The 25,287-nt window shown below is 41.4% G+C and overlaps 1 protein-coding gene across 2 annotated transcripts in view; it reads right to left on the reverse strand.

Moving 5' to 3' along the window:
* Positions 1–13,460, reverse strand: part of DPY19L4 (dpy-19 like 4) — a 45,027-nt gene extending 31,567 nt beyond the window's left edge. For both annotated transcript variants that reach the window (XM_044424188.1, XM_044424187.1), the window contains exons 1-4: positions 13,265–13,460; positions 6,140–6,247; positions 2,392–2,516; positions 1,076–1,166 (exon numbers count right to left, since the gene is read on the reverse strand). In XM_044424188.1, the coding sequence (XP_044280123.1) occupies positions 1,076–1,166; positions 2,392–2,516; positions 6,140–6,247; positions 13,265–13,274 (334 nt within the window). In that variant the 5' untranslated portion in view covers positions 13,275–13,460. The remainder of the gene's footprint in view (positions 1–1,075; positions 1,167–2,391; positions 2,517–6,139; positions 6,248–13,264) is intronic.
* Between the last annotated feature and the right edge of the window lie 11,827 nt (positions 13,461–25,287).

Genomic DNA, 25,287 nt, shown 5'->3' on the forward strand with positions numbered 1-25,287 from the left:
TGGCACTAGAACTAGCTGTTCATCAACACTCTGGTTCTCATGGGAAGTTTCCTCCTCTTGTGTGTGCGTCAAAGACTCTTCTGAGTCCATGCTTGAATCATCCCAACCCCTCACACCAACCCCAGTCTGTGGAAAAACAGTCTTCCACAAAACTGGTCCCTGGTGCCGAAAAGGTTGGGGACCTTTGATTTATGCAACTCATGACCAAGGCTTCTGCCATCTTTTACTCCTGCTAAGCTAAAAGTGGCAAGTGCTAAACATACACACAGCATCTCCATTGCTTGGGATTTAAGAACAGCCGTTAGAATTATATTCTGTACTGCAAAAAGCTGCTAGATGCCATCTCATAATATTTATGGAGAATATTAAAGGCAACATTTGACTGATTTATTGGAGATAATTTATATTTGCTTCTTTGGGGAAATAGCAAATCCAAGCATCTGCCTTCTCCTACTACTTCTGCTAAAAATAATCGGCACTCACGCGTCGACAACCAATGGCCTGTCAACCCACAAAAAAGCACACAGCTCCCTGGGCAGCACTGTGGCTTCCCTATGCCTGACCTGAAGCCTCTGAAGCCCCTCCTTCACAATTCACCCTGCTCTTACCGTGCTACTGGATGTTTAACTGTACTCTCATCATTCAATGCTTTCAACAGGATTTAGAGATACCTAAACTCTCATGGACTTGGGAAATGGTTTATCTTGCTGTTCTCTGAGGAAGCTCACACTGGTTCACATGGAAATCGAGCAGGTGTGCTCCCTCAGCCTGACTGTTGGAAATTTTTCCCAATAATGCTGGGAGAAATCTGTAATCCTAACAGGATGAAAAGCTGATGATCTCAGAAAAAAAGATAAAATAGGTAGGTAAAAATGATGATCCAGCTTGTGCTAGATAAGAGAATGTGCAAACTGAGTCACACAAGCAGTTCAGTTCTACATGCTCAGGGGTTCTGCGTAGGCCACAAGTTTGCATGCTTTCACTCCCATCCCCAGGACGTTGGCCAAAATGACTTGCCATGTACTACCCTGTACAATAAATCTCTCTCAATAATGAGCAAGTATTTTTGCCTTACCTCTTTTAAAGTTAGGCGCCTTTAACAATTCTTTGTAAAATGAATAGTATATGGCACTATCACCCTGGAATGTGATTTCTCGTTCAAGCTCCTGGAAGAGAAAAACAAGGCTCTGTTTGCTTTTTATATTAGCTTGCTTGCGTAAGAGGCCATCTACTGTATTTGCAGGAATGAATGGAGTGTACTAGTATTTCCATTCATGGGTGTTACCCACGTAGCACATGGCAGCAGCTGCAGCTTTCTAAGGATCCTGACAGCACACTTACTCAAGGCAATCGCAGAAATCATTCTGGGGCATGTCTGAACCAAAATGTTCAAGAGGCTGGAAGAACTCCTCATGAGGACAGTTTACAACAACTGGGACTGCTTAGCTTAGAAAAAAAGGTAAGTGAAGGGAGACACGGCAAAAGTGCACTAAGTTATGCATGGTGCAGAGAAAGTGGAGAGGAAGATTTTTTCCTTCCTTTCTCATAATACTAGAATTCTGTGGTCATCCCATGACACTAAATGGTGGGAGATTCAGGGCAGAAAAAAAGCAGGAACTTTTCACACAGTGCATAGCTCAGCTATGGAATTTGCTAATGAAAGATGTCACGATGGCCACCAACTTGGACAAACTGGATGCCCAGCGGTGGAGGCTGAGATCACAAAATTGTTTTTAAGCAGAGATGTTGCACAGTCCTTCTACACACCAAGCACAGACCTCCTACGTGAAAGCCTCAGCTCTTGCGAGTGGGCAAGCAACCTGCAGGGTGAGAAATATAGCTTACAGCTCATTATCTTCCTCATCAACAAAACGCTTCTCAGAACAACCAACACATTTCAAGGTAGGGAATGAAGGCACATGGTACACCAACCTTGCAGAAGCTGAGCAAGTCTATGGCTGTGAGTGGGAGGCTATCCAGGAACCCTCAGCTATGTTAAGTAAAAGCTGGAGAGCATTTTTCCTAATCTGGTACTGTCCAGTGGTGCTCTAGTACAATTCTTATCACCTCAGACAGTCTCCATGTAGGACACTGTAGAGCAGCACAACTGGAGAGCACCAGAATTGGGAAGTCATATGGCATAAACAGGTTGTTGGATGAGGAGAGAGGGACATATAAGCTCAGTTGCAGATGGATTAATAAGGATATGTGTCAATGAGGACTAGAAACAAAGCTTACAAGGAATCCTATCCTGGGGGCCTATTATACCATCCTAACCCTAGACATTACAGAAGTAGCCATGTTTATTTATTCTACATGCCCGCCCCAGCCCTGTATAAAGCAACAAATGGGGTCTCTTCTGTATTGTTCTTAATCATTCTTTTTCCTTACCGGCCTTCCAGAAAACCAGAATTTGCGCTCGTGGTATGTTGAGAGGTATATTGCATACATGATTCCACTCAAAATTGCAGCAAGACAGCCAAAGAAAAGCTTTGCAAAACGTGGAATTGAGGCATCTGTAAAGGAATGTTATCAAGATTGCATAAAACCCATCTGGAAACTCTAGTTTTTGAACATAAAGAATGGTCTTTCAGGATTAAACCAAAGGTTCATCTAATCCAGTACTTCTATCAGCATCCAGTACAGTTGATGTTGTCAAGCATTTCCAAGGATCTAGCTGCTGCTATGTAAATAGCATAATTATACCATATTGCCTCTAAAGATATAATCCTATGCTAGTTTAGACAGTAAAAGACCTACAAATCCCAGCATGCCCTATGGCTGATTAGGCAATGTTGGAACTTGTGAGTTGTTCTCTGTCTAAATTTGCATAGAGTTAGACTCTTAGTGATCCAGGACTTAGCCCTATCTGGATGGATTCAGGTGTTTCCTGTCATCTGTTCTTGTCTGAAAAAGAAATACAGCTCTGGTCTAGCTTCTTAACTGATCCTCTAAGCTTTCTATTCTAACCCCACTATTGTAGTTATTTATTAGTTTTGCATCATTCTCCATCAAAAAAACTGGCACTCAGGGCTGTTGCTAATTAGCACCTGATAATAAGTTTCTGGTTTCCAAGAATCCAATGTATAGGGACAGGCCTTATGACACACCATGAAGTTTTTTAACATAATCTTGGAGCAAGTCCACATAAACGTAACAACACCTCTATGTGTGTCCTACATCCAGTGAAAAGCACTGAGGGTACAATGGCATGATGGAAAAGTTGCATCTGTAGTGCTTATTCGCACATGATCTCACACACATTCCAGTTATCACTTGATGCTGCTTTCATCAGATGAAGAATATGTACACATGCAACAAGCAGATGTTGGTAATCCATGCATAAGTCAAGTTGTTTTGGTCAAACTGGATTGCTGATCATTTTGAATGGTTAAAACAAAGAAACAAACATGAAAATGGTTAAACTTCTCTTTTCTCTCTTTCTTCCTTTATTTGAAAATATCACAGCCTCCAGAGACTGCTTTTAATTAAAAAGTTTCTTCACAAAACGCGTTTGAAGATTGTTACATAAAAAATGCATTTTTCCATTCTGTAAATGTCTTCTATACTACAAATTTCAGCCCATTTCAAGATGATTTAGCCTTATTGGCATCCAATGATGAAACCCCAGGGAATTTCATATTCATCAAAAAGGAGTCTAGGAAACTCTAGCTGTTGCACATTCACAAAGTGCTTGCTTGCTTGCTTGTTTGTAAAATTTCTGTAGCATTTCCCATTTGCATAAATGCCAGAGTAGTTTAACATTAAAACAGCATAAAACAATATAATAAAAAACACTACACAACAATGATTGCACAGAACAACTCATGGCTGAGGGCAACCCAAAGTAAAGAAACAGTTTTTCAGTAAATGTTTAACAAACACCAGGGTTGTGATCTTACATAACAGAGGGCAGGTGCCACAGTAAACTTTTCAGCAGGTTTCTACGATCATGGAGAGAAACTAAGCCACAGTGACTTATTCTTTCCTCCTTGCACATGCTTTTCATGAGCCACATAATTACTCTGGTTAGGTGTGGGTTGGATGTAGTGAGGTAAACCACCCCAGTCACTTGCCCTCATCAGGACACACCTGCCAAGGATAACGATGCTAATTATGTAACCTGCAACCAGCATGCACAGGAAGAGAAAATAAGCCACTGTGGCTTATTTGTCCTCTGCCATCATGTGAACCCAGTCCCTGTGTCGCTGCCAAATGGAAATCCATAGGCCATGGCATGGACAAGAGGGCCTCAAAGGGCAGAAAAGCAAGGAAATTATGTTGGCTTCCAGCTACTTTCTCATATAGGTGCTCCTTTCTAAGGACTACTGTAGGCCCAAAAAGCAATGCATAAGCTTCACTGAACAGTAGCAACACTTGGCCGGTACCAGTTCTGGAAACAGAGCTCATGGGGTCTCCTGCAAGGTTCTCCCTTCCTTCTGAGCTTAGCTGCAATTCTTACAGTAGCTGTAGGATATGAATTTTCCCAGGAAAGTGATATTGTTCCCTGTTGTAAGTCAAAGAATTCTGGGTAGGCCTGTTGTTGAATGGGCATTAGCTTTAACAAAGACCTGCTCCCGAAGGGATGAAAACTGGTTTGTTGACAGGGATCAACATAACTGCCTGAATTTTCGGATTCTCCATAGCATGGTTATGAGGAACTGTCATAATGAATGCCTGCACTTAAAAGTGTACCATAATACAACTGGCTAGTCGACTGCTTTTCCAGAGCGTAAATACAGAACTAGCATGAACTGTAGTTTGACAGCCATATTTTGTGAAGTTATAAACAGATACAGCCTTGTATTTAAGTACTTACCTCAAATGACTAGGAATTTGATGGATGTACATGAATGGGCCTGTAGAAGAGCTTGCTTAAAACTAGTCAACCTTTTTTTAACTTGCCTAATAGGCAAATAAAATGGTTCAGTGTTGTTTTGTTTTGTTCCACTTTGCAGGCTAGTAATCTTGTTGCAACAAGAAGCAACAGTGAGAACTGGACATGGAACCACTGATCGGTTCAAAATTGAGAAAGAAGTTCGGCAAGGCTGTATACTGTCGCCCAGCCTATTTAACTTATATGCAGAGCACATCTTGAGAAAGGCGGAGCTAGATGAATCACCAGTTGAATTAAGATTGCTGGGACAAATATCAACAACCTCAGATATGCAGATGATACCACTCTAATGGCAGAAAGTGAAGAGGAACTAAAGATCCTCTTGATGCGTGTGAAGGAGAGTGCAAAAGTTGGCTTGAAACTCAACATTAAGAAAACTAAGATCATGGCATCTGGTCTTCTCACTTCGTGGCAAACCGATGGGGAAGAAATGGAGGTAGTGACAGATTTTATTTTCCTGGGCCCCAAGATCTCCGCAGATGGGGACTGCAGCTGAGAAATTAAAAGACGCTTGCTCCTGGGGAGGAAAGGTATGGCAAATCTAGACAGCATACTAAAAAGCAGAGATGTCACCCTGCCAACAAAAGTGAGTATAGTCAAGGCTATGGTTTTCCCAGTTGCAATGTATGGCTGTGAAAGCTGGACCATAAGGAAGGCTGAGTGCCGAAGCACTGAGGCCTTTGAATTGTGGTGCTGGAGGAGACTCCTGCGAGTCCCTTGGACCGCAAGGCGATCAAACCGGTCAGTCCTAGAGAAGGTCAACCCTGACTACTCTTTAGAATGCCAGATCCTGAAGATGAAACTCAAATACTTTGGCCACCTAACGAGAAGGAAGGACTCCCTGGAGAAGAGCCTAATGCTGGGAACAATAGATGGCAAAAGAATAGTACGGCAGAGAATGAGGTGGCTAGATGGAGTCACTGAAGCAGTTGGTATGAGCTTAAGTGGACTCTGGGGGATGGTGGAGGACAGGAAGGCCTGGTGGAATGTTGTCCATGGGGTCGCGATAGGTTGGACACGACTTCGCGACTAACAAGAACAAATCTTGTTGCAAAACTTATTTACAAGGCTGCACAAATACACAGCATGTTACAACCATTTGCTTTGCCCAATGTAAAGATTTTAACATATTCCAGCGGAAGAATAGCAAAGCCAACTGAAAATATACACAAAATCATATACATATATACAGTTTTACTATTAAAGAAGTGAAATGTTAAGAGGGAAAATGACACCACTTACATCGCACGGATTTTTTTGACTTTTTGCTTTCTTCATTGTTTTTTTCAGGACGTCTTTCTTCAGGTTCTGTACAGTTGAGCTTTTTTCTTTGTCTCAGTTCTTCAGTTCCTAACAACATATCCAAAAGTTATTCTGAGGCTGATTTTGCATGCACATTTCATCAGCAGAAAATCCCTGCTGAACACATTGGGACTTACTCTCAAGTAAAGAAGCACACAATTGTCTGTTAGGCATCCATGCAGTACTTTAAAGTGCAAGTCTAGGCATGTCAACTCAGAAGTAAGTCCACTGATTTCAATGGGACTTACTCATAAGAAAGTATGCAAAAGTTACACCCTGAATTATACAAGTACTGTGGCACATTATCGTGCATAAGAATCCCATTTAATAATTCAAGTTTCTAAAGTTCCTGTTTAGACAAAGGAAAATCCAAATTCCCAGAATACCAGTACATATAGACCTGCTTTCCATCTAAACATAGAATTACAGCCTGATTCTGTCTATTGACATGCACACACACGGCTGGACAATTTGAAGTAGCAGAGAGGAGCGCTTGGTGCTGACACTTTATTCTTTTTGGTGCCAGGCCAAAACTATTTTATTCATCCAGTGTTTCAGGGGTGGATTGTTTTATTGGATAATTGGGATTATTTTACTGTATTTTTATATTGCACTTGTATTATAACTGTGCTGTTATGCTTCTGTTCGTAAGCTGTCTTGAGATCCATTTTGGATACAGATGGTATAGAAATGTTTTAAATTAAATAAATAAGTGTCAGTCAGGTCCCACTAAAATCAGTGTTTGATAACTTGTGGCCCTCAATATGTTTTGGCCTACAGCTCCCATGATTCTTCACCATTGGTTATGCTGGCTAGGCCTGATGAAAACTGTAGGCCAAAGCATCTGGAAGGTCACAAGTTCACAAAGGTCACAAAGCATCTGGAAGGTCTCAGGCACTAAATGGTTTGGGTTCAGCACAGCCAAAGGATCAGCTCCCTCCACATGAGCCTGTCTCAGCACTCTCCCTACTTAGAGTTCTGCTCTGTATCCACTGCTATCAGCAGAAACCTGGCTGGCTGGAACATGGCCCTTTCAGTTGCAGCACCCAGGCTACACGACTGTAACTGTAACTGTAGGCAGCACAAATACCTACATGAGGCACTGCCTGGGGCTCAAGACCAGGCATGGAGGCAGGGATGGCTCCAGATGTTTTGCTTCCTGCAGCAAAAATTAAAATGGTATCCCTTGCCATTCCACACATGAGAGCTGCCTGGACTGTGTATCGCTCTTAAACACTTCTGATGGGAACATGTACCACTGCCCATGACGGCAGCAGGCTAACCAAGAACACAAGGCAGGTCTCACCACACCTAATTTTTTTCTGCAACAAAAAAATTGGTGTAGCCTCCCAGCAACTGACACCTGAGGCAACTGCCTCACTCTTCCTTATGGAAAAGTTGTCCCTTGTCCTGCTCATGGTCTTGTCCATCAGGTTTGACTGACACAAGAGACGGCATTTCCAGTGGTGGCCTCAACATTATAGAACCCTCTCCCACTAGAAGGATTTTGGTTCACTCAGTAATTCCTTTCAAATTATTCTTAAAGACCTAGCTCTTTAAACAAGCTTGGAACGTAGAGAACGTTTTAAGTGGTCAGTTTAAACTTTACCACTTATTATTGTTGTGGAGTGAAATGTTTGTGGGTTATTTTGATTTGTATTTGTTATAACTTACATTGATTTATCATTTTATTTGAGATGGCCATATAAAAAAGGCAGCATAGAAATACTTAAGGGAAAACATGCAAATAACTTGGAAGGTCTTATTATGGTGCTTGAATATCCTTCCAAAGTATTTTGGGCCCAGTACTCTTTTGATATGATTTTGTTTCCTACTCTACGTGATTACAATATCTGACTTCTGATGTTTAGCTTTTCTTTCATCTTATTCTTTCCTACTGAGCTTTGCTTCATAGTGTTTTTATTATTTGATTACTGGAAGCTGCCTTGGAAGGCCCATGAAGGATCAGAAGGTGAGCTACATTCATTAAAATAAACTGTTTTTGGGAAGGGGGCCCTGCAAAGCCAAGGTGCAACGGCTGGAACGTTGAGCAGAGAGTTCTTTCTCTGCACTGGTACATTTTCACATAAGAACCGGTTGAACCACACCAAGGGCCCATCCAGTCCAGCATTCTTTTCATACGAAGGCCAAACAGCCGTGTGGGAAAACCACACGTGGGAGATGAGTGTAACGACACCTTCCCACCAACGTTCACCAGCAAGTGCTACACATAGGCACACTGCCTCTGATACTGGAGGTTGCATACAGCTATCAATAGCCATTGACAGTCTTATCCTCCATGAATTTGTCCAATTAAAGCCACCCAGATTGGTGGACACCACTATCTTCTAAAAGTGAATCCCACTGACTAACTAGGCATGCTGAGAAGTACTTCCTTTTATCTGTCTCTATCTCCCACCAACCAGCTTCATGGTTGTAGTATTATGAAAATATCTCCTTATTCACTTTCTCCACACCATGCATAATTTAGTTGCAGGTGATTTCCTAAGAATAAGATGCAACTTTAAACATTACAGTTAAATCCTGCTGGCTGTTTTACAGCACACAGATGGGTTCAGGCAAGTTAACCTTTTTCCACACAGTTAAGCTTTGAGTTTTCTACTGATGACAGGGAACTCAGAATGAAAAACATTAAAACGTCCACATTCTACGTCAAAATAGGCCAGTCAACTAAATTACATACACGTTGATTTCTCAGACCACTGAACTGTTACCAAAATATACAGGCATGCTGCTTCCATTTAATTTGCAGCAGCTTAAAAATAATAATAAAGAAGATGCTGTTTTCACTCCTGAATACTTTGTGCAAGGTGAAATAAAAGTCAAGCAAGGTAAGTGCTAAAAATAGGTGAAACATTTTCTTACTCTGCCACATTAGTATTACTAGTATTTCAAATGACCCTAGTAAGCAAGTTGGGGAAAACCATGGAACTACTAGCCATAATAGGCTGAAATAGCTAAGCAGAATATCCAAGCCCAAAGGCAAAAATATTTCTGAATAACAGATGCTAGAACAAAAAACAGCCTGTCATGGAAGCTTCCAAGAAGCACCAGGCTGGCAACTGCTGGGCCTTGGTCTGATATAGCAAGGATCCTGTTATAACAAGAGTGGGCAACTTCAGGCCTATGGGCCAAATCCAGCACTCCTTAGACGCCAACCACTGAGCAGAAGAAAACTGATGCATTCAAGACATGGTGCTGGAGGAAAGCTTTGAGAATACCCTGGCCTGGCAGAAAAACAACGGATCCTAGATCAAATCAAGAGCTATCACTAGAAGCAAAAAAATGACAAACCTGAGGCTGTCCTACTTTGGACACATCATAAGAAGGCAAGGCTCACTGGAGAAGACAATCATATTAGGGAAAGTTGAGGGCAAACAAAGAAAAGGAAGACCAAATAACAGATGGATTCACTCCATAAAGGAAGTCACAGCCTTGAATTTAGAACAGCTAAGTAGGGATGTCATGGATCGGACATGCTGCATGGCTTTCGTTCACTGGGTCACCGTAAGTTGGAGGTGACTTGATGGCACACAACAGCAGCAGCAGCAACATGTCAGCCAGGCCTTTGCAGTTCCTTAGATGTCTGAAATCTATTTTCTGAAACCACCCAGCATGCAGTGGGATCCCTGGTTTTGTGCAGTTTTCCTCCGGTCAAAAAAGCTGAAAGACCTCTTAGCCTTGGGTAGAGGGACAAGAAGGACTAGGCTAAAGCAGGCTGGCATTTGGAGTGACTTTGCCATGTCCCTTTTGCCTTTACCCCACCTACCACTGGGATGTAGAGAGCATCTCCAAAATTGAAGTTCAGCCCTTGGGCTGAAAAAGGTTTCTCATCCCAGACTGATGAAATAGTTTCTCCAGGCTGATTAAGTCCAGGGGATGTACAAACCCATCACCATGAAAAAATAAAAACTTACTCATTTGGAAACACCAAGAAAGAACAAGATAATCTCAGTTAGAATGGCAGCATTTTGTGCTAATGCCCAGAGGTAGAACAGTATATTATTGCTACTGTTAAATAACTGGGAGACAGAAATCACGGCCACTCTCCTGAAAAACCACTGTGATACCTACCAGAATATCTAGTGCTCCCCTCTCCCCACCCTGGCCTGTCAAGATGCTTAGGATATCTAAGATACAATAGCCTGATCCCTAAGGGAGAAAATTGTCTCAAAACTAAACAAACCTGATTTCAATTCCACCAGTTTGTCCAAGAAATCCTGAAGTATTATTATGCTTCAAACACATGATTTCTTTCAGTTAGAGGCTTGGTTCATACATAACACAATCTTGCTTGTCCTCCTGTCTGAACATATCCCCTCAAGCAAACCAGCTGTTAACCAGCCACAGACCACAAAAATAAAGTACTGGATTATGGCAAAAGAAAAGGTTGGTTTATGAAATATGGTTTGTTTAAGCCACGGCTTGTCATGATGAACCTTGAAACCAGAATTGTGGTTTATCACTAGCTTGTTTGCATTGCTGAAATAGAAGAACTCAGCAAGAGCTGCCTGGTAGAAAAATATCTGTTGTGAAGGCTGACAAAGACAAAGAAAAAACACTCTGAAGGCTGACAAAGTAGGTAGGATGAGAGAAAATGAACCAGTAATAATTATGGCTTATTTGTTCATTAATGTGCTTCTTCTCCACTCTATCCCATCCCACTGCATCACTGCTGTCATGGCTAAAGGGTCATACCAGGGTAACCATAAAGCATAATATAATGTTAGGTGTAATGCAGCTGCCAGTCCTTCCCTCTCCATTTTTCTCTTCTTTTTGCCTCAGCTTTTTCCAGGGGAACAGAGCCAACAGATAGGGATGAGAGACAGGGAATTGGGGGGGGGGGGGGTCAATGCCTTATGACAGCAGGGATACCTGGAGATCAAACATAGGGGAAAGAAGCACAATGACACTCTTCCTCTGCTTCCACATGCTTTGGCAATATGAAGAAAGAGACCAATAAACTTTCAATAATTTTTTAAGTTGCTCAAATGCCTAGCTTTACAACCTGTCTGGAACAGGAAAAATAGAGCCAATGCAGGTTCCCAGAGTATTGAACAGGCACAGATTGTAAATGCCACATTCAAGGAAGTACTGAAGGGAAGGAGGTGTTTTCCCACCACCATCATTCCTCAGATGTTTCCAAGCTTCTTAATTTGAAGGTTGCTTATAAAGTGCTCCTTCAAATAGGTAAACCTATTAAGCAAATACTAAAAAATGACTGAGCAAAATGCATTGCATCTGAGATTTCAATATCAAACACCAAGCGTTCCCCACTGCATTTGAGCAACATGAGAAGCTGTGATCATCTACACATGTTGAACTTTTTGCCTGCTCAGAAGTACTGTCCAGATATGGAAAAAGGCTGAAGAAGCAAGTCCTTGAAAAAAATTATTTCTAGGGGTGCAATCCAATGGGGATGCCTGTAGGTTTACAGCAGGCATCCTATACAGGGACAGAGGAGCACAGAGGCAATCTCCTCTACCACGTTTCTCCTATTCTGTAAATCAGTTAGATGGCCATCTAGTTTCAGTGCTTCAAGACAGGGAAGGAAGGAGACCGGGACGTAATAAAAATAAAACCATTGAGCTTAACAGAAGTCTGCACTGCTGATAACTTTCAGGCTGAACTACTAACTTGCAGGCTATACATGGAAATGTCTCGAAAATTGTTCTAAAATTTCTGCTAATTCAAAGTGTGGCAGCCATTCAAGATGCAATATACCCATGGAAAGAGATCTGCCATTTCTTTACAGTTTTTTTTCAAAGTACAACCCAAAACATGCTGTTTTTCACCTTAGTCTAGTTTATGCCTAACCCATGAAAACTATGTCATACACCAAGGTTACTTGGTGGGCTGCTGCACACAGTTTCATCTTTACTGGAGTCTAAACTGATGACAAAAAGGCAGGCCTCTTTCCATAGTGGCACCATCACTGTGGAATTCTCTTAAATTCACCTGTGTTTGGTAGTTTTTTTAATGTCAGAACATCACTTAACTTTCAGGAAGGGAAGATGAGGTCTTGCTGCTTAGGTAGCTGGCAAGTGTCTTGGGGAACAATTCTGAGCATATGTGGCCAGAAAGTCCTGAAGTTCCCAGTGCTAACCAGGGAATGCTGGGAGTTGTTGGACATTGGGGAGGGGGGGTAAACATGCATAAGTTTGACCCTCTAGGGTTTCCCCCCGCTAGTATTAATGAGACAGGGACATAGTTTTATCTATTCCTACCTAAATATATATGTGTTATTTTATTTTATTCATTACTTATTTGGTTTCTACATTTCTGAAAATTCTTAAGGGTGCAATCTTATTTTACTGATCTTTAAAGATCAACCTAAGGGTTGACACAAACTTACTTTAAAAGTTAATTAAAATTTTAAAAATCTGAAGGACACAGATAGACAAAGAGAACAAAAATAAAAACAGAACAGTCTTCTTCAACGTGGTGAACTCCAGATGTGTTGGTCTACCTCATCTGAAGCCAGTATAACCATTGGCAGTCATACTAGCTGAGGCTGATCTAGGTTGTAATCTCACACATGTGGAAGACAACAGGTTGGGGAAGTTCAAATTAGCATCACTACATGTTACACCTTTCCCTTCTCTGTGCAGGCAGAAACACAAAGCCCACCTACTGAGAGTAAACCATGACTTCATCATTACACGTACACTATGTGCATGCGTACTCCTTACATGCAGATTTCATTCCGAACACGGTTCAGCTGTCTATATGCACCCATGTCTTCTGCAAAGCGACCTTAACTTACCGACAGGTTTTGTCACCTGCCCGAACTGACCTGACATCAGAAATTAATTGCAAAACTGAAACCCAAAACTTCACAGAGAAACGCCAACATCCCCTGAACACTCTGGTGTTCCTAAAGAGCCCAATTCCCAATGGCAATTTTTCTCCTTACATTCCAGTGGCCCCCGTTCGACCCCCCCCCCCCACCAGAGGCAGAGTCCTGCAGCCTTCTTGGTGGCCCCCAGGCCCGGGGGAGGGCGCGGGGGGAAACGAAAAGGGAAGCGCACACAAAGCGCTCACCTTCTTCCATCGCCAGCGCTTTTGTGAATGAGCTCGAAGCTGTTCCTGCCACCAGCCTCTCTGGCGCTAGGCAGTCAGGTCTCTCGAGCCTCCTTCCCGGCCGCTCGTCCAGCTCCAGCGCACCCCCCACGACTGCAAGAGAGGCGGCCTCTCACTTCCTGTTTGCGCCCCTGTTGCCGATCCAACATCTCTTCCTTTACTTCAGGACTGCGCGGAACCTCCTGCTCAAGGAGTCAGGGAGCAGGCGGAAGAGAATTCGTGCCTGTACCGAGGCCAAGCCAGTTTTGCGTGCACCACTTCCGCCCTGAAATCAATCTTACAGACAAACTCTGCAAAGACATTCTAATTTTTCCTCTCATTTGTCATTCTTGCCAGTTCATTCATAACCCAAATCTTAAACAAAGAAGTGTATTTCCACAGGCTGCAATGGGATTTATTCTTACTACAGAACAAAATTGTTCATCCTGTAATAACGTAGGCATATGCTACAACCTATTTTCAACTGTTTAAAAATCACACATGCATCTTGCCTTTCGTTCAGGTTTCTCAGTGTGGCTGACATGTAGTTTACCTCTTTTTGCAACCGTCCTGTAAACTGAAAAAGGTGACCAACCTAAGTGGGCTTCATGAAAGAGCAAGGAACAACTCACTGCTTCTGGGGCCACATTTATAACCACTAATCTATAACTTGGTACTCAGTCTAAGTCAGTCCTCCTTACTTACTTTCCCCACCTTTATGTAGGCAAGCTTCAAAGAGAAAGGTTTGAAAAGAACTGTACAAATCTTTCCTATTACATATTAAAATTTTCATAAGAGCTAAACCTCAAAGCTAAATTATACAGATTATAGTGTTTGATATGTTAATTTACAGACCACAGTATGATCAGTTAATTTATATAAGTCAATATGTGACCAATGTTGGAAAAACTCAGATAAATCTTTATAGGAAAACATTGCTTATAGGCACCTTTGTGAGATAAAATCAGATCTGCAGTATACCTACTCCTCTTGCCCAGAAAGAGCCAGAATTTCAAGCCAGGCTCCTGTTTTTTCCCAGAAGTGTTATTGGTTGGCTGTTCTCTAAAGTGAATGGAACTCTTTGCTCTGCTTGAGGTGGCTGCTACATTTAGTTGCAAAAGCCTTTGCAGAAGGTCCCAAGGAAAATTAATCATGTTTATTTTTCTGTTAACAGCAGCTAAGCTGATAAGGCTGTCAGACTAGTTTTTTCTAGCAATATTGTAATCATTTCCATGTTCAGACTTACAACTAAGACCGGCAATGATTCCTGATTGTCATGTCTATATTCTGTAACCATGGACACTATTGTATTAAATCCCCTCTGCAGATCTCTCACATTCTTTTCTACTATGTTCCCATTATTTTGTCATCATCTGCTCCTGCATACGTGACTCAAAACCTAGAAAACAGTCTGTATATGTTCTGGAATCTTGTAATTAGTAGCACACTTCTACTCAACACCGTTGTTGTAGGTATTCTCTGCAGAAAGGTTTGTTCCTAGATTTCTGACCAATAAAACTGTAAGGTTCCTAACAGAGAGGCCTTCCTGAGCATTTGAGTGTTCATTCTTGCTCTTCCTGGAGTCTCTGACACCGACTATTGGGAAATTAGATTTGGAAAACGAGCTGCACTCGTTTTGATGCAGCAAAGCAAGAAAGATTATGTGACAGCTTGAAAACTAGCACGTATAACTAGTATAAGAGTCTATATTATCTGATGCATGAGAACACACACATACAAACAGAAAAAGCGGGGAGAGCGGTTATAAAATGGGGCCAGAAAGGCTAGCAGTGCAAGTCAGCTATTACTATGCAGACAAGGGCCAGCAAAAAGGGGAAAGGATACAATCCGAGTGGGTCTGACCCGTTCCCAACTGCTAATGAATTGGCAAAGAACGATTATAACTCGGCGCATGAATGCCGTACAAGGGACAATTACCTTCTGTGGGGAACTAGCCACTCCCAGTCTCTCTTCAACGCGACTTTCACAGTGTCAAATTAGCATCTGAATTCCAGCTCAGCCGTCTCGCCCCGGAGAATCGCTCGGAAAGGAGGAACACTGCAATCCCCTTGGGCATTCAGTAGGACTTGAAAGTTGCCAGGCTTGGATGGAAAAAAGTTTCAAAGGGAGAATCAGCCTGAAGCTACTTGCTAGGAATTCATATGCAGATTTGACACTATCGGCCTTGGAATAGAGACGGGGAGTGCTGGCTCCCTGCAGAACATAATTGCCCTCGTTAGGTGTCCGTGTAGGCTTTTTATCTGGCCTTGGCAGTTGGGAGTTGGGTCACTCGCACACCCTTTGATTCTTTCACTCTTTATTTCACTGGCTCATGTTTGCATATGGCTCTGCATAGTAATAGCTCTCCATCCTTCCAGTGACATGTTATACATCTGAAAAAGTCGGTCTGTCCAGGATGAATTTGTTAATCTTTAAGATGCCTCAAGACTCCATCTTTTTTTTTTAAGGGATACAGATGCTGTTTCTTCTTTTAAGCTGTTCAAGGTGCACTTTTTAACAAACCTTCCCCCGATCTTCTGGATGTCTTGGACCTAGAGATAGGAAGCCTCAGCAAAAGCAGACAAATTCACGAAAAAAGTCCCCCATCTTCCCCTCCTCCAAAGATTGCTTCTTTTTTTCCTGAAAAAGTGAATGGCTTTGTATTATATTTCCTTTTAGAATGATGAATACTATTTTAAGATAAGGTACTTACAGGTCCCAAATAATTTCTGAAAATTATAGAATAAATCTTTTACAGAAAGATGAGAGATGTAACGTTTCTGGAAATAACAAAGACATAGGGGGAGTTTTAAAAAAAATATCCAATCAGTAAAACTCCTGACATAGTTTTTCCCATTCCTTCTAAAAAGTATTGATCTATTAGACATTTATGGGTGCTCCAAGTAATGTTGGTTTTCCAGCAAGTGAGTTGTGTCATAATATCATAATACAGAACAAAATTGTTAGCCATTTGGGCTCTTGGTTCTGGGTTTGTTCTGGTTAGAGGCTGTAGCAGTAAATTACTGTACTTTCAGTCTAAACCTGGCTGAAAGAAACACTGTAGATGACCCTGCCTGCACTACCAGAGGCAACAGAGCAGCATGTGGGTTAGTCTGCTACATTTCTGTTTTTAGAATTAACTTTGACCCTTGGATCTGTGCAACTCACAGCCACAGACCTCACCACTAGGAAATGCTGCTCAGTTACAGAACTGCTGCCACTATAATAAACCTTCTCTACCTAAAACAAACTCAGTACCTCAATTCCTATGGCATTGGCGTGGGATTTACACTACTACCAGAGACAAACTTTCAAAATGAATAAAAAAGATGTTCATTCATGAAAAATATTTGTTTTTTACAAATATGGCTGTATGTATGGCTGTATGTATAGCCATCACCAGATGCCAATATAGAAATCAAATAGATTATGTAGTTGGAAACAGAAGAGGGAGAAGTTGTATTCTCACTGCCGAAACAAGAAGGAGGCCAATTGCAGTACTTAACATAAAAAATAAAACTGAATAAGATTTAGTCTAAGAGGGTTCTAGTATTTTATTTCCCATATAACTTTGTTTAGTCTCCATTTTTCTTAGTTCAAGAAAAAAGTAACAGTTGGGAGACAGAGCAGGCTACAAACCAAGGCAGGTGTAAATTCTAGGTGAAATTGGTGTGTTTCACTTCCAAGAAAACATGAGCAGGGAGTGAATTCCAGTGGAGTCAGTGGGTAAAGTGCACATGCTCGAGATGCCTGGTTTTCAACAGTAGCCAGGAATGTGTTTGCACAGATAAGACCAGTGCACCAACTGCATGCCTTAGTTGCATCCCATTTGGATTATTGTAACAGGCTCTTTGAAAACTGTTTAGAAACTTCATGAGGTCCAGAATGCTATGCCAGGATGTTGACTGGGGCTGGTCATAAAGCATGCAATTCTGTTGTTGCAACAGCTTCTGGTCTGGTTATGAGTGCAGTTTAAAGCAGCAACCTATCAAGCCCTCAGGCTTGGGACCACACTGCAGAAACTGCGTATTCTCTCATTGGCTACCTTCAAGAGAGGCCCATCTTTTGATATTGCTGCCTTCAGAAGCATGTTTGGTAACAGCACAAGGGAGGCCCTCCCAGGCTGTGGAAATACCCACCAAGGGAAACTAGTTCATTCTCTCTCTGTTGTTAGGAAAGCAAAGATGCTTTTATTCAAGCAGGGCTTTAGCTCTTTAGTAGGTTGGATGCTGTTTTGATTGTGTTATATTTTTGTGTTTTCAATTGTGCTTTAACACATTTTTACTATCATTTTAATCAACTTTTATTTATGTAAGCTACATTTTCTAAGCTGCCTTGAGTATCATTTGTCTTGGGGGAAAGGCAGGGTACAAACTGAATGAATGAATAAATAAATACAGTGGCACTTTGTAAACAACCAATATGACCATCTGCTTTTCTTATTCTGAAAATCTTGTAGTAGTCATCAATCCTACACAGGGAGGAAGTGAAGTTATGGTTGTCCACCATTTACAAAGCTGAGAGTTGAGGAGATGATTTGGCCTAACAAATTTAATTGCCCCTGCTCTGAAAAGCAGTGGAGGAAATTAGCTATGCCTGTTCCAGGTATTTAGCTATCCCAATCAATTTTGTGTCATGATAATTACTTGGTATTTTAATTTGAGCCAGGGCTATTTGTTTTTTTTAAACTTTGTTCACATAGTTATTTGCCCTGCATCCCTGTTTAATATCTTGAAAAGTATTGGGCATAGTTTCATGCATAAGGATATGCCCAGTGAGGTTGGCCAGGAGCTTTCATGTGCTTGGTAGTGTTTATGCTTAAGTGCAGGTATAATCTGATCATCTGTTCCTTTATCTATTAAATTTATTTCTCCCCTAACAGACAAATGCCCTTAAGGTGTTTTACAATGATTGAAAACTCAAAGCCATAATAAAATAACCAGTACAACAGCAGAACTAATACATGTTTAATATTTAATATTAAAACATTAATATAAGTTTGCTGTTCCTCAAAGATATTTTCACTTTCCTTGGCTAAACAAAGAGGCATTTCAGTTTTATTTATTGGGAGAAAGAGTGGCTTCTTTAGATGTTTCAGCAAGATCCTCAAAATGTCAAAGGCTGCTAAAAACTCTTGTGCTTCTAGAGTGCGCTGTTGCTGTTCTGTTACCACCTTTGTCTCCAATATCATAATAAAAGCAGAGTGCAGGAAGCAGATTACATCATTCCTAATACATGAAGCTCCTGACTCCCAATAGCAAACACAGACCTCATGTACGTGACTTCCTCTTTTCATTAATGAGCAGTACAGATTCTACACAGGACCACTCCGAAATAAGCCCCACTGAGTTCAATTTGTCAGGCTGGTACAGGATTGCAGTCTATTATTTATTATTCATTTGGCTATCGTCGATATACATTTGGGGGCAGACATGGAGAATTGCCACTTACAAACCTGCTTGGAAGGCTCTCAGCAATTGGCTAATCTGCCTCGACAGCACAAAAGAATGTTTATAAATATTCCAAATGCTTGGAAAGGCTGGGCTGGCAACAACAGAATGCTGGCAAACAATGCAGCATCTATGGGGAAAGCAAAAGGTTAGTTTGGGTGGAAAGGAAATGATACAGGGCCTAAGGACAGGATGAAGTCTGTGGCCAAGGAGGGAGGAAGTGGGATCCATGGTGCCAACAGGGCCTCCCGTGATGCCCACAAAGCAACCCCCCACCTGTTCAAAAAATAGCTTGGAAATTTTTAGGACAGTTTCTCCTTTTCTAGCTACTAACCTTGCTCTTTGCCTTCACTCTACTGCTTTACTTTGCTATTTTCCCCTCCCTCTAGCTTAGCTACTCTTTAGCTCATTGATTCTCCCCATCCCATCACCAGCTTTGCTCTTTCTGTGCTCCTTTGCCTATTTCCTCAGGCTCCAGCCTCTAACCTTGTTCTTCCTCTTCCTTCAGTCCCTTTTCCTTGCCTTTTCCCTTTCCACCCCCCCCCCCCTTGCCTGTCTTTAGCTCATTTGTGACTGGCCAGGCCACCTTGGCAGCCATTACATGACCAGCCACACCCACCATAACAGCCATTTTGTTCTGGTGCCCACCACAGTTTCTCAGATTCCCAAATTCACCTCTGAATCCAAAAAAGCTGGGGATATTGGTCCAGTAGGTAAGAAACATAAGGTGAGCAAAACAGGGAAAAAAAGTATAGGCTAAATGAGAATTGGAGGCAGGAAGAAAAGAGTGGAGTGCAAAAGGAACTGAAGAAAGAACAACCTCAGGAAACAAACCTTGTAAAGAGAAATTGAAAGAACGGCATGTTTAGCCTGGAGAAAAGAAGGGTTAAAGAGAAGAGGGGAAATATAATAGGGTTTATATTTGAAAGGCTGTCACACAGAGGAGGGCCAGGATCTCTTCTGAGTAATCTCAGAGTACAATACATGGAATAATTGACTTAAGTTACAGGAAGCCAAATTCCAGCTGGTCATCAGGAAGAACTTCCTGACTGTTACAGCAGTACAGCAATGGAACCATTTACCTAGGAAGGCTCTCCTACACTGAAGAAATTCAAGAGGCACTTAGATAGACATCTGCCAGGGATGCTTTAACTGCATTGAGCAGGGAATTGGACTCAGTGGCCTTATAGGTCCCTTCCAACTGTACTTATTCCGTGATAAATAAAATGGATTGTAAATGCATTGCATTTCCACCTATAAGCATCCAACAATGGTTTTTTAGATCCTCTAACTGTCTCCCCCACCCCCACCCACCTGGTTTGGTTACAACTATTTGATGTAGCAGCACTGACAAAACCGATGTGGACCTGGTCAGCCTTGAGCAGGAATCCACTATGTGCCATAAGTTGAAATCCCAAGATAAGGATTTCATAAATACTTTGTTTCTAAAAATCCAGGCCCTGAGCCTTAAGGGCCATTTGTCCAAGGCTAGAATGTCCAGTATTTCTTAGACGACTGGGACACCAGTTTTCAGGCAGGTTTGGAAATCTCAGGCACAATGTCTAAGAAGGAGAGAAGCAAAAAGAAGTCAAGGAGGTCATCAAGAACGTGAGGTGTGGCTGTGAGAACACTGTGGGGAGGGAAGGCCTGTTCTTTACACTTTCTGATTCATAGTCATCAAGGCATTGTTTTGATGTCAGAAAACAGAGCTCAATATTACTCTTGTTCATGTTGGCTCCTCTATTGTGCAACTGAACAACTCCTAGAGGAGACTCAAAGCTGAACATTGGGCAACATGACTGCCTTTTGTGTATGCTGGGTGAACTGGGTTACGATGATGAAAAAACACTCTGTTGCATAAACACTTTCTCCTGGAAATTCCCTGGCTGTAGGTGTGTTCTTTGTCTATCATGTGTAGACTTGTCAGAGCAATGAGTCACAGTATTTTCCTTCTTGCTCCCTGTGCCATAAATGGCTTGTTGTTGCCTAGAGTTGTTACAGGAATTGACAGCCACCCCTGGACTAATTAATAGAGGAAAGAAATTGTATGTGTCACACATGCACACATGCATGAACAAATGGAGCATTCCAAGAATAATGCAATACTGCGCAGTGTATACCTAAGAGCCTGTACTACAAATGGGGAACTCCCTTATTCAAAGAGAGCTCATTTCTGACACAGGACTGTGCTCTAGTTTCATCCCTCTAGTAGATCCTGCATTGGGTAGGGATTGGACTAGATGACCTCCGAGGTCCCTTCCATCTCCATGATTCTATTGTTCCTTTGGCAAGCTTCTACAATATGGGGTTAGGATTACTCCTTCCCATAATAAAGGAACAAGGGAAGATCAAACTGGGCTGTTGCAAACACTGCAATGTATACAACAGAATTAAGTAATGAATGTAAAGTGATTTGATGAGGGTGGTGGTGGTGATGATCTCATTTTTCTACCAACAAAGCAACATACAGCATAATCATAAAACCACATCTTGATTTGTCTTAAAACCACAAGAACAACTAACAACCCATTTCTAAAAGCAATAATACAGAATATATCTGCGCTATACAGATGCTGATATTAAAACTACTAGGGCTAGAAAGTTGTTGTTCAACATCAGATCCGTGATGTGCTGACTTTCTTTTGAATTGGTGTTTATCCTTGTTTGACAAATTTGTCACTCTTGGTTGGAAGTGCTCAGCCTGATCCTTTAGTGTGGCTACTGTGGAGCTCCTCGTGGCTGCCTTGCAAGGACATTGTGTTGTGTTGAGATCTGAGGGCTGGGAGCAGCAACAGGGCACATATGGAAAATCATGTGAAGGAAAATGACACAGCTAACTGGAAGAAACCACCTAGCACTTCTGCATGGCAATCAAGGGAGGATGGGAAAGCCCATCCTTAACATCAACCATCTGGAGGCAGTGGTGGAGGCAGGGCATGGCTCTGTCCCCACCATGGAAGCCTGCAGATGCTGATTGGCTAGGAGTTCCTGGTATGGTCCACTCATGACCACACAGGCAGCTAGCCAATCAGCAACTTCACACTTGCATGCTCGCAACGAAGCCCCTATCTTGTGACAAGAAAGCAAAAGGGAGCCATTTATAAACTAAATGTACACTGAAGGGTGAAAGGTACATTTAATGAAATGGATGTAAACTACCCTTTTTTTTTTGGCAAATGTATAAACAGCCCCAATTAGCTGTTGCTTCAAGAAGAGTCTGTGGGGAATCCTTTGTTTTGTTTGAGCTGATTATTTATCCCAAGCAGGATTATTTGGCATGCCTCATAATTTTGCCATTGGTTTTTGAGTGACTGACCCAGATCGTTAAAAGGGTTAGATGAACATTCATCCTTGTGGTATCTTTGGAAAATCTGTCATAATAAAATGAGCAAATCAGCCATGAATAGTTTTCATGGACATGATTTCAACTAGATGATACATATTAACATGCCACATTCATTATGGAAATTCAAAATATTTACACTGTTACCAGGCCAGGAGGACCTTGAGATTAAAGCTCTATTACAATGTATAGTTGTCTGTACTTTTCACTGTATACGTCAACACCATTTAATAGGTTTAGACATGTTCTCAACCCTCCCTAGTTTGCATAATTTCACATTCATTCTTGAACCTCCCTAGCAAAGGTAGACTGAAAGGCATCTGTTGACCTTCTCTGCCAACCACTTCCTTTTCCTTAGTCAATAGACAGGAATTGTTGAGCAATTTTACTTCAACCTGGGAACTCATCAAATGTCTTAAGACGCTGAAGCTTACAATTTGGCAGTCCAGACACACAGAAAGCGAGGTTGGGAGAATTGTGAAAGGAGAATTTCTAGGTCAGGAGTGTCAAGCCTTAGGCCTAGAAGCCACATTTGCTTTACCCACCTAGAGTCCCAGTTGACTCCTTACCATTTTGCAGGGTTTTTTCCTCCATCCATCCATCCATCCATCCATCCCATGTCTATACCACCCAGTAGCTGAAGTTTTCTGGCCATGCTCCCTTTCTAGCCCCACATTTTCCCCCTCACTGTCAAATGTTCAGCAGTTTCCCACTTTTTCCTTGTTTTTCCCCCTCCTAAAAACTTGAAATGTCTCTGTTGAAACATACAGTCTATCTAATTCTCTGCCACAAAATACAGCAATGCCACTCACCTGGGTAGGTTGGATAAGTGGAGGATAAGGCTATTCATGGCTAGGTTTATTGTCCTCATGTTCACTTCTGAATACCAGTGACTGGGGAAGAGCAAGGGGGAAAGACAAGATAATGTTTAGATGGCCACTACGTAGTCCACTTAGATCATGTCTCTGCATTTTCCTGAGTCCCAGATTAATCTTATTGTGTACTCCTATGCATATTTAGGGTTAGGGTTAGGGTTAATTGCATCCTTAACAAGCTATTGTCTTGTCATCCTGCTTTTGGGCATGGAGGTTTTTTTAGACCATGGTTTAACTGGAAGTGGATGGTGAGTGGCTTTAGATTGCCATCTGTATTACTTCTGTTACAAATTACACACCTGCCATTTCACTCCATGCATGCATGGCTGTTCTGTGCTTTCAAATGGCCTCGACATCCCTGATATGTTAGAATGAGCAAAATCTTTGCTTATAACACCACCACCACCACCAGCACCACTCTGGGTGCTCAGTCAGTTTCCAATTTTGAACTTAAATCACTGAAGTGCTGTCATGACCACAGGAAGAAAATGTTCTCCTGCCCTGAACCCAAACAAACTAACTTGGGAATAAGCACCATCTGGTTGCAGAAAAGGGGAAATATAGGTTCAAAGTAAAAGTAATAAACGTAAGTTTCTGCATACCATTTGCATGTGCTGATTTATATGTATAGATGTGAATTCAGAAATAATTGTTATGTTTAAAATATAAATGCAATACATTTCTCTATAGAGAAGACAACCTGTATGCTTCCTCAGTCAGTTGTCCTAGTGCTAAGCATGGATGGACCACTTCAAAGTCTTTTCTGTTCTCCCTTCATAAAGTTCTTTATATTTGAACTTGACTTGGACTGGACAGCCCTTGAAACATAGGATGCTTTCAATTAGAGGATTACCCTCTGAGAAAGTGAAGACTGTAGAATCAGCCACCTGGCCACCCTTCTCTAGGAATATGGCTTTTGTTCTATATTTGGCTCCAACAATAGTTGCTCAAAAGGTGCAATACTGTCCATTGTTGATGTAACTCCTATGAACCCATCATTTAGTCACTTATGGGTGGAGTTCTCATTCTGGGGAGACCTAGAAGGAAAAAAGTCTATTTACTTAATTGGGAAGCTGAATGCTGGGGAACTGATTAATAATTATAGGTTCTTATTACCTTGTATAAGGTAAACCGAACTGATATTTGTGTGTGGCTGAATTGCAAGGGTTATTTATTTATTTAAAACATACATTTATCCATTCCTTTATTACAAGCTTTTTTATACTGTTCTTCACTGAGTTCCAGGACTCATTTATATCCTGTTCTGTATCCAATAAGGATCTCTACATGGCTTACATTAAAAAATGTAAGGAAACCATCTTTTGTAACTCTGGTATTTGTTATATTTGCATTATCGATGGAGGGCTAAAACTTTGGAACTACAAATTACAAGCTTCCATTTTTAGTGTTTGTACATACTTTCCTACAAAAAAGTACTGAAGAGGCCAGCAGCTTGCATAACTGGGGAATCATTGGGATTGCCTAGCTGAAAAGTTACAAGAATCTTATATTTTTATTTGGACTCAGAAGGATTATTCGTTGCCTTTATCTGTAGTGGAGCAATTGCTGTTTGGTTTTGTAGAACTGTGATTCTTACTAAACACATTTTTATTCAGTTCATGTAAGTGTGCGTTTATTCTAATTAAGCCCCACAGACTGCACATAAGTGGAGGGTGTATTGGCTTCTCTTGGAAAATCTAATAAAGATGAGCCTCTCTTCAGAGTGACCAATGCCAAAGACAGAGAATAAGATAAAGATCCTGCCTCATTCACCAGCTGCTGCTTTGTGTATGCACACAAGTATGCAATAGATCTAATATATTAGGTCATCTGGGAGCAAGTATCTTTGAACTACAGTGGTCTCAAGTTGTTATGAGTTTCTGACATACAGGTTCACACTTGGCATTTCTTTCACATCCAACCAATTGTAGTTTTAGGTGGCATCATCATGACCCTGAAGCTTAAAAGGCAAGTAAATTGAGTTCCCTAGCAGCATCTCTAAAGAGGCAAATCATCCTATACATAGATCAAATGCAAGATTTTTATTGCTATAAACTAGGTTGTGATAACTAGGTACATAATTTTGTTCTGGTGCAAAAGGCAAATTATATTATAATTTGTAATACTGTGTAGTAAAGCTGAGATTTCTTGGTGAAATAAAATGCATATTAACCAATATAAAGGATATGTGAAACTGGCTTCTAAAGCTATAGATCTGTCCATACAAGCAACTCCTAACATGTTTACTAGGACGGCATTGCTGCTAGGCAACCCTAGGCAGTTGTCCAAGGCCCTGCTTTGGTTCACAAGTGTGTATTTCTTTATCTTTGTGTTTTT

The sequence above is a fragment of the Varanus komodoensis genome, unplaced genomic scaffold (genome assembly GCF_004798865.1).
Source record: "Varanus komodoensis strain SLA01 unplaced genomic scaffold, ASM479886v1 scaffold14_1, whole genome shotgun sequence".
Taxonomy (NCBI): Eukaryota; Metazoa; Chordata; class Lepidosauria; order Squamata; family Varanidae; genus Varanus; species Varanus komodoensis.